This window comes from Salmo salar, chromosome 13 (assembly GCF_965601325.2).
Source record: "Salmo salar chromosome 13, fSalSal1, whole genome shotgun sequence".
Classification (NCBI taxonomy): domain Eukaryota; kingdom Metazoa; phylum Chordata; class Actinopteri; order Salmoniformes; family Salmonidae; genus Salmo; species Salmo salar.
The window spans coordinates 68,659,809-68,670,553 of record NC_138303.1 but is presented as its reverse complement, the minus strand read 5'-3'; the positions used below and the strand labels follow the sequence as shown (position 1 = coordinate 68,670,553).

Genomic DNA, 10,745 nt, shown 5'->3' with positions numbered 1-10,745 from the left:
GTAGTCACATCTTTACAAAATTGTAGCTAGCTACTCAACGTTTCCCACGTATTGTCACCTCTTCATTCTTTTTTACAAGACCGACAAATAAACTTGATATTTGTAATATTACTATGCCTGATAGTGTTACCTTTGAGAGAAATGAAGGTTGTGTAATTTCTGATTAGTGGGAAAACATTGTAGTTGGCTAGCTAGCTAACCAGTCAGATTTCTCACGCTAGTTTATACGCAAGCTCAGTAGCTAGCTACGTGGTTTACTTTTCTGAGAAAGGAGAAGTTCCCGGACTGACCACAATACCTGAGCTAGAGCGCTGTGTTGGATGCACATCTGAACTATAATTTTTTTAAATCCATTTATCATTCCAGCCATTAGGTAAACGCATCAACCCTTAATGATTGAATGGTCGATAAGTAGGCTTGAAGTGTTGAAATAACACATGCAATAAATAACTTGTTAAGATTTCTTTAATGCCACACATTTCAAAGTAATGACAGCTCAGTGACTTATGGCAGCATTTACCCAATCATTAAATGGCATCTGTTGGCTTCATGAAGCAATGGCACAAGACAATTCTTTGTTGTGAGACATGACAAAAATGAACAATGTATTGGCGTTGTGTAGCTACATGTGACAGACTATTTCATAACTGGCTTAAATAATTGTTAAATGACTACTATTTGAGAGAGCTCTTTGAAAGGTGAAGACAGCCATAGCCTGTGTATAGGTTTCCTTGAATTCAAAAGGAAAACAAGCAGATAGTCGTGGGCGAGTGCAAGACTAGCATTGGTATTGAGCAGCCCAAAGAACACCGTGTGCAGGTTTTTGCTACCACAATAGTCTACAAATTGGTCTACAACTCCCCTTCGTTATATGACAAAATGCTATATTCACAGTGTAGGTTGCAAAGCATGTAGGGAAACCTGCATACACTGGGGGGCTGGTTGACTGACATAGGGGGTCCCTGGAGTGGTCTAAAGCGCAGCGCCATGTAGAAAGACAGTGTTTTTGTTTTGTAAACACGTGTAGGCATTTAATGTGCTTAGGAGTACATTGTCAACTGGAGCCACTGCAGAGAGACAGAAAAACAATTGATTGACATCAACCCTGTACAATGGTGGGTTCTGACCTTGTGTGATAATGTCGTCATTACTCTACAATGTTGTTCCTAAAGTAGTTCTGCTAGGCTAATTACATTCATAAAACCATCTAATTGTTACAGCTTGTAAGTGTGACATGCTTACCTCCTGAACGTTGACCTTGATAGTTCCATTGTTAGCCTTGTCTAAGGTTTTGAAGGCACCTGAATCAGGAAGATACTACTTTTAGTGACAAAACAACTTTGCCAATTTTCACAATGATTATCTATGTACCCCTTTATTTTCAAAGTACCATTAGTTGTGCTGACACACAACAAATGTAACAAAGGTTAATGTGTATGTTATTTTATTTTTTACTTCGAACACCTATACGGATCTAAAATAACCCTTGCCATGGTGATGCGATAGGAAAGAGCAGGGAATCGGACTTACGGCACATAGCGTCCAGTCTCACAAGGCAGCCAATGCAGTTGTCAAAGTCCATGTTCCCGTTCTCATCGCTGTATCTGCGAATGATCATCTGGAACAGCTGATCATTGAGGGGAAAGCCTGTGTCCAAACCATAGACATACATGTTTAGGTTTTATGTACATCCTTGGTCCACACTGAGAAGCTGATATCTATAAAGTTATAAAGAATAACAGATTTGCTGGGTCAAACACCACTTTACTTAAGAACTTAGAGATTCAAAATGTATTCATATCACAAAGTGCAACGTTTCAAGATGTATGCTGTAAAAAGTGTCTGGCAAACAGCCAAAATGTTTCTGTGCTACATGATAACTCTTACCTGCCGCCCTGAAAGCATTGGGAAGCTCATCTGCACCAATAACCCCAGAGCCATCAGTGTCATAAGTCTTATACACACCCTGAAAAAACACAGTGAGATACATGTGTATGTTGTATTATACATCTATGATTAAATCTCCATGGTTACAAATTTGTATTATACTTTCTAATAAAAAAATTAAATGTATATTAGTGCCAATACTCTCAAACTACTTTGTTACTCTCACCTGCCATTTCTTGATATTGTTCCAGAGGTGTTTGAACTCATGGAATCCGAGCTTCCCAGTACTGTCACACTGCAACACCGTTAAGGTTAACAAAAACCTGACATCTATAACAATGCTATGTACACAAAACATTAAGAACACCTGTTCCTTCCCTGACAGACTGACCAGGTGAATCCAGATGAAAGCTATGATCCTTTATTCATGTCACTTGTTAAATCCACGTCAAAATCAATGAAGGGGAGGAGACGGGTTACAGAAGGATTTTTCAGACAATAGGGACAAGGATTGTGTATATGTGCCATTCATAGGGTAATTGGGCAAGACAAAAAAGATTGAAGTGCCTTTGAACAGGGAATGGTAGTAGGTGCCAAGCACACCGGTTTGAGTGTGTCAAGAACTACAACGCTGCTGGGTTTTTCAACCTCAACAGTTTCCTGTGTGTATCAAGAACGGTCCACCACCCAAAGGACATCAAGCCAACTTGAGAACTGTGGGAAGCATTGGAGTCAACATGGGCCAGCATCCTTGTGGAATGCTTTTGACACCTTGTAGAGTCCATGCCCCGATAAATTAAGGTTGCTCTGAGGGCAAAAAGGGGGTGCAACTCAATATTAGGAAGGTGTTCCTAATGTTTTGTACACTCAGCGTAAGTTACCTCATTGGCTTGGTGGAGGCATGGGCTAATGGGAGTTTCCACCATATTTCTTATACCAGTAATTTCCTTTCAAATCAGTAAAGGGAAGTGAACAAGTGCACACTACAAATCTAAAAGCATTGGATTGGTGGAGGCATGGGCTAGGTGGAGTTTCCACTTTATTTCTTATACCAGTCATTGGGAGATTCTCAATTTGTTTTGCTCGACTCGTTGCTTCCACTACTCGTCTCCTTTGAAAAAGACCAAAGGTAAATCGAGGAGTGGAAGAAAGGAAACAAATGCGCAGTATGAAATGAGACTCCACCACGCACATCAGGTAAATTACGTTTACAGAGGAGGAATCCGAAAATACATGTGTAAAGTGGTAAAAAGAAATGTAGCTGGTTGTGCCAGACATTTCATATATAAAAGATAAGTAGTGTATTGATTTTAAACATGTGCATGCTCTTCTCATTCGAGAAAACAACAGATGATTCAAAGGGGGTGTGGGCAGATTTCAAAACACTTCCGTGATAGGAAACACCAGAATGTCCTTGGCTGGAGGAGGCTATCAGAGAGGTGCAAACTCACCCGTTCGCCTATTAACAAATTGACATCCCTACATATGGTGACCACTTATCGGTTTCCGGGTCACAGAAAAGAGGATGGAGTAGTCGAGGGGAGGACAAACTTTACCAATTGAGAATTCCCCCATTTCCTTTCAAATCAGTGAAGGGAAGTGAACATGTGCACAACTACTTCCCACAACTCTAAAAGCATTGGATTGGTGGAGTGAGAGGTTCCACCATACTTTTTTAAACCAGTAATTTCCTTTCAAAATCAGTGAAGGGAAGTGAACAAATACCCACTTAGGAAGGTATTTCGACATAGCCATAGAAAAGGTCTAAGAACAACGGGGAGGTTATGAACAACCCATGCTTTCCAAGAGTTTAGGTCAATTTAAATAATCCATCAGATGTGTTATATGATGGATTATTTTAATTGACCTAAACTCTTGAGAAACACGGGTTGTCAATAAACCTTCCCCCGCTGAGACCTTTTATATGGCTATGTCTGAATTCTCGCTCCATCCTTATGGCACTAAATTCTGGAAATGATGCTTTTGCATCAGATGCATTACCACAAACAGGTAATAACAGGAAGGATACATCCATGACTGCAACCATGCTCCTGCAGGACTCAATGCTAAACCCGTCTGTCTTCAGGTCACCATCTGAAATTCAAAAGCAACCAGGTCACTCACTGGATTACCATGCCCTTAATGACTCACAAAGACAAACAAAAATCAACCTCACTGAGAAATTCATCAAAAATATTACATCTCAAACATGGCTTTCTGAGATAGAGGGATTGAATAACAGGTATACACTTAATGCACACAAGCACAGCCACATGAACAGAAACATAGCTTACGTTTAGAAATAATTCTGTTCAAGATGTTCATCAATTCAGTTGGGCTCACCTCCATGTCCTTCGGGAAAAGTTATTCTGTTTAATTACTCCAACATCGAACAGTACCATGTATAAAGTGTCTTAACAATATTCAATAGTGAATTTGAGCCATTCTTAAAAGCAGAAATAATTACATGAAGATCAAACTGCTATGCTGCAACAATTTCAGCAGTCACAGTGCCTTTCTAATGGCAATGTGTAACATTGCCACAAGGGGTTTACTTTTACAGGGGTATTATGAAGGTAAACTAGAATAGGAATGTGTGAGAAGTGACAGGGACGTATCATACTTACATCTCCAGCCAACTGCTGGAAGACTTTGCGAAACTGTCTTTCCTCGTCACTCTCATTCTGCTCTGCGTACGCAAGTGGCCTTCGTGGTGCGGGCTGCATGATAACATTTGTACTTCAGGTTACGATTATCCATAACAAATGCACATTTTCAGCAATACAGTATGCTCTGGTGATAACTTCAATGATAAAATAGCGATGCCACTCACTGGTTCAGAGGGCACAAACGCGGCTGGATCAATATTGCTGCAAAGGACACAGGAAATGAACAGGTTAGTCACTTGGTAGCATTCCTAAGAGATAGATAGGACACACACACTTGTGGACACCCCTTCAAAAATAATGGTGTATTCGGCTATTTCAGCCACACCAGTTCCTGACAGGGGTATAAAATCAAGCACACAGCCATGGAATCCACATAGAAAAACATTGGCAGTAGAATGACCTTACTGAAAAGCTTTGAACATGGCACTATCATTGGATGCCACCTCTCCAACAAGTCAGTTCGGAAAATGTCTGCCCTGCTAAACTAAGTGCTGTTATTGTAAAGCCTTGGTTTCATGCATGTTAACATCAGATGCCTCCTCCCTAAGTTTGTTCTATTCGCTGCTTTAGCACACTCCACTAACCCTGATGTCCTAGCCGTGTCTGAATCCTGGCTTAGGAAGGCCACCAAAACCTCTGAAGTTTCCATCCACAACTGCAACATTTTCTGTCAAGATAGAACTACCAAAGGGGGCAGAGTTGCAATCTCCTGCAGAGATAGCCTGCAGAGTTCTGTCATACTATCCAGGTCTGTGCCCAATCAGTTCAAGCTTGTTATAGACCCCCCTCAGCCCCCAGCTGTGCCCTGGACACCACATGTGAATTGATTGCCCCCCCATCTATCTTCAGAGTTCGTACTGTTAGGTGACCTAAACTGGGATATGCTTAACACCCTGGCCGTCCCACAATCTAAGCTAGATGCCCTCAATCTCACAAAAATGATCAAGGAACCTACCAGGTACAACCCCAAATCTGTAAACACAGGCACCCTCATAGATATCCTGACCAACCTGCCCTCTAAATACAGCTGTGATGTCTTCAACCAGGATCTCAGCGATCACTGCCTCATTGCCTGCATCCGTGATGGGTCCGCGGTCAAACGACCACCCCTCATCACTGTCAAACGCTCCCTAAAACACTTCAGCGAGCAGGCCTTTCTAATCGACCTGGCCCGGGTATCCTGGAAGGATATTGACCTTACCCCATCAATAAAGGATGCTTGGTTGTTCTTTAAAAGTGCTTTCCTCAGCATCTTAAATAAGCATGCCCCATTCAAAAAAGGTACAACTAAGAACAGATATAGCCCTTGGTTCACTAAAGACTTGACTGCCCTTGATAAGCACAAAAACATCCTGTGGCGTACTGCATTAGCATCAAACAGGCCTCGCAATATGCAACTTTTCAGAGAAGTCAGGAACCAATATACACAGTCAGTTAGGAAAGCAAAGGCTAGCTTTTTCAAACAGAAATTTGCATCCTGTAGCACTAATTCCAAAAGGTTTTGGGACACTAAAGTCCATGGAGAATAAGACCACCTCCCAGCTGCCCACTGCACTGAGGCTAGGAAACACTCATCACTGACAAATCTACAATAGTCGAGAGTTTCAATAAGCATTTTTCTACGGCTGGCCATGCTTTCCACCTGGCTAACCCTTCCCCAGCCAACAGCTCTGCACCCCCCACAGCAACTTGCCCAAGCCTCGCCCATTTCTCCTTCACCCAAATCCAGATAGCTGATGTTCTGAAAGAGCTGCAAAATCTGGACCCCTACAAATCAGCTGGGCTAGACAATCTGGACCCTCTCTTTCTAAAATTATCCGCCAAAATTGTTGCAACACCTATTACTAGCCTATTCAACCTCTTTCGTATTGTCTGAGATCCCCAAAGTTTGGAAAGCTGCTGCGGTCATCCCCCTCTTCAAAGGGGGAGACACTCTAGACCCAAACTATTACAGACCTATGTCCATTCTGCCATGCCTTTCTAAAGTCAAGTTAACAAACAGATCACCGACCATTTCGAATCCCACCGTACCTTCTCCACTATGCAATCGGGTTTCCCGAGCTCGTCATGGGTGAACCTCAGTCACGCTCAAGGTCCTAAACGATATCATAACCACCACCATCGATAAAAGACAGTACTGTGCAGCTGTCTTCATCGACCTGGCCAAGGCTTTCGACTCTGTCAATCACCGCATTCTCATCGGCAGACTCGATAGCCTTGGTTTCTCAAATGACTGCCTCGCCTGGTTCACCAACTACTTCTCAGATAGAGTTCAGTGTGTCAAATCGGAGGGCCTGTCGTCTGGACCTCTGGCAGTCTCTATAGGGGTGCCACAGGGTTCAATTCTCGGGCCGACTCTTTTCTCTGTGTGTGTGTATATATATCAATGATGTCGCTCTTGCTGCTGGTGTTTCTCTGATCCACCTCTACGCAGACGACACCATTCTGTATACATCTGGCCCTTCGTTGGACACTGTGCTAACAAACCTCCAAACGAGCTTCAATGCCATACAACACTGCTTCCATGGCCTCCAACTGCTTTTAAATGCTAGTAAAACTAAATGCATGCTCTTCAACCGATTGCTGCCTGCACCCGCCCGACTAGCATCACTACTCTGGACAGTTCTGACTTAGAATATGTGGACAACTACAAATACCTAGGTGTCTGGTTAGTCTGTAAACTCTCCAGACTCACATTAAGCATCTCCATTCCAAATTAAATATAGAATCAGCTTCCTATTTCGCAACAAAGCCTCCTTCACTCATGCTGCCAAACACCCCCTGGTAAAACTAACTATCCTACTGATCCTTAACTTCGGCGATGTCATTTACAAATTAGCCTCCAACACTCTACTCAGCAAATTGGATGTAGTCTATCACAATGCCATCCGTTTTATCACCAAAGCCCCATATACTAGCCACCACTGCAACCTGTATGCTCTCGTTGGCTAGCCCTCACTACATATTCGTCGCCAAACCCACCGGCCCCAGGTCATCTACAAGTCTCTGCTAGGTAAAGCCCCTCCTTAGCTCACTGGTAACCATAGCAACCCCCACCCGTAGCATGCGCTCCAGCAGGTATATTTCACTGGTCATCCCCAAAGCCAACACCTCGTTTGGCCGCCTTTCCTTCCAGTTCTCTGCTGTCAATGACGAACGAATTGCAAAAATCCCTTAAGCTGGAGACTTATCTCCCTCACTAACTTTAAGCATCAGCTGTCAGAGCAGCTTACCGATCACTGCACCTGTACACAGCCCATCTGTAAATAGCCCACCCAACTACCTCATCCCCATATTGTTATTTTTTTTACACCCAAATATCTCTACTTGCACATCATCATCTGCACATCTATCACTCCAGTTTTAATGATACATTGTAATTATTTCATCACTATGGCCTATTTATTGCCTTACCTCCCTAATTTTACTACATCTGCATACACTGTACATAGATTTTTCTATTGTGTTATTGACTGTACGTTTGTTTATCCCATGTGTAACTCTGTTGTTTTGCTTTATCTTGGCCAGGTCGCAGTTGTAAATGAGAACTTGTTCTCAACTGGCTTACCTGGTTAAATAAAGGTGAGAAAATAAATAAATAAATAAATAAATAAGGAGCAACAACGGCTCAGCCGCGAAATGGCAAGCCACACAATCTCACAGAACTGGACCGCCAAGTGCTAGAGCGTAAAAATCACCTGTCCTCAGTTGCAGCACTCACTACTGAGTTCCAAACTGCCTCTGGAAGCAACGTAAGCACAAGAACTGTTTGTTGGGAGCTTCATGAACTGGATTTCCATGGCTGAGCAGCCGCTCACAAGCCTAAGATCACTGTGCGCAAAGTTTGTGGAGGAGGAATAATGGTCTTGGGCTGTTTTTCCATGATTCAGGCTAGGCCCCTTAGTTCCAGTGAAGGGAAATCTTAACGCTAAAGTATACATACATACTAGACGATTCTGTGCTTACAACATCTTGGCAACAGTTTGGGGGAAGGCCCTTTCCTGTTGCAGCACAAAGCAAGGTCCATACAGAAATGGTTTGTTGAGATCGGTGTGGAAGAACTTGACTGGACTGCACAGAGCCCTGATCTCAACCACATCGAACACCTTTGGAATGAATTGGAACGCCGACCGTGAGCCAGGCTTAATTGCCCGACCTCACTAATGCTTGTGGCTTAACGGAAGCAAGTCCCCACAGCAATGTTACAACATTTTACATTTAGTGCAGCCTTCCCAGAAGAGAGGAGGCTGTTGTAAAAGTAAAGGGGGGGGGGGGGGGGGGCAAATTCCATATTAATGCCCATGATTTTGGAATGAGATGTGCAACAAGCATGTGTCCACATACTTTTGATAATATAGTGTATGATGAGGGATTGATTTATGGCCTGAGGTTACTATCTGAAGAATCATGCTCCTATCCAACATAGCTTGGCTGTTGCAATGGTACAATCAGTTTTAGGAGTGGCAGTGTCCTAAAATTAGACTACTTTCATTGCCCTTCCACCCCGCAACCTATACAGCCTCCTCAACCACCTTCCCATCAGGCAAAGTCCAGGAAACGTTTTTTTGTTGTTGCCAGAAACATGTAGAGACTAAATTCCTGTGGTGAACATTGTTTATACATAAGAGAGAATGACTTAGAAGACGTCCTTAGAACTACAGCCAGATCCCTACCTTACGACATCAAGAATGCCACCGATGAGTCTTTTGGCCAGAAACATTTTTAATCAATTGAAATGTGTCAACCTGGGAGAAAGGAAAAACATTTAAAACGTTGTTAGTATGTTTTTAAACGTAGTTTATATTTTTTTAAACACACTTGAGTCAAATACATCATGGAAATCATACGGCCATTACAAGAATAATGGAAGCCTACTAAGTCAGCTAGGATAAGGCAATGACTACGGGGATAGGCTAATTAATCAAGTTGACACATGCCATGGGAGTCACACCCGCTGCAAATGTTTCGCCCAACGACGCCTTTGGCAAAAAACATCCCTTTCAGAGTGGTCTGCTAAAAAGGACCAAATTAATCAATATTACCCCTGCGAATGATAAATTGATGTTTAACTCACGACTGCAAGTTAGGGGGCTAATTTGCCGACCACATCGACGTTAACTAGCGAAGTAAACTTAATCAATGCTACGAATATATTTAATGGGAAGGCTGAACAGTCAGTTCGTTTAAATAATATTACGATTACAACCCAAAACTGTATGACCTTTTTCGCAAGCCTACAAACCAACTACTAGACAGGTTATCTACTAGCTAGCTACTAGCTAGCTTGCCCGGACAGGAAGAGGATGGCTAGCAGTGTGTTAAACTGTACTAACTGTACTAATAACATTAGCTAGCTAAGATTGCTGACGTAGCAGGCAAATCTATTGGCAAACGATGCTACAATAACACTATAATCACATCGACAAAAGTATTCAACATGTTAGTAGTAGCTACTTACCAGACGTGGAGGTGCCAGTGATATTGTAAAAAGGAGGCTGTCACTCACATTATTTTTAGTAAACCAATGAGGAGTGATGCCGTGCCCATGTCATGTCTGAAACCGGGGACCTCTTAGTTAAAGTGAACGTAAGTTATTTGCGTAGAGCTTGCTGCTTCTTCGATGAGGTTTAACGGCGGTTATCATCAAATAAATGTTGCATTACAGCCACATACTACACTGGAGTACAACTAACTCCCTTATACTTTGCTTGAATTTGTATTTATTTTATAAAAATAAAAAAACGACCCTCTAACACTACACTCACAAAAGAATAACACCACCCTACTCCACTATTTAAATATATTTAGTCCTACCTCAGGCCAATAACCTGAAAGGATGGGACACCACAACTTAACACCATGTAAATCTTCTGATGTCAAGTCTCGCAAACCCAACAACTACCTCTCTGCAGCTTCCACCACAACCTCAATTTTCTGTGACTTACATTCTATCCCTCCAGTACAGTTGATAACCATTGCTATAAATGCTAAAAATCCAATCTTACTCTAACATATCACTTTTTGGCCTATCCCTCTGTACTGGTACATATCTACCTCACACCCCACCCCTCCTCTCAGGATCCCTCCCCCTTGACCCATCTTCCTCTACTTTCTTCACTGCCTCAGCATGTGACAACATTTGCACTACTCTAACCATGAAAACATCAACCTGCCTCTCTTGCACGGGCC

At 42.5% G+C, this 10,745-nt stretch overlaps 1 protein-coding gene across 1 annotated transcript; it reads right to left on the bottom strand.

Annotated features, from left to right (window-relative positions):
- Positions 1-448: 448 nt before the first annotated feature.
- Positions 449-10,053, bottom strand: capns1a (calpain, small subunit 1 a). The gene is given in 11 exon segments (NM_001173560.1): positions 449-1,067; positions 1,243-1,301; positions 1,531-1,647; positions 1,888-1,966; positions 2,114-2,182; positions 3,917-3,981; positions 4,182-4,239; positions 4,515-4,607; positions 4,721-4,757; positions 9,230-9,301; positions 10,015-10,053. Coding segments are annotated over 10 exon segments (651 nt in total). The 5' UTR covers positions 9,277-9,301; positions 10,015-10,053; the 3' UTR covers positions 449-1,040.
- Positions 10,054-10,745: the final 692 nt, after the last annotated feature.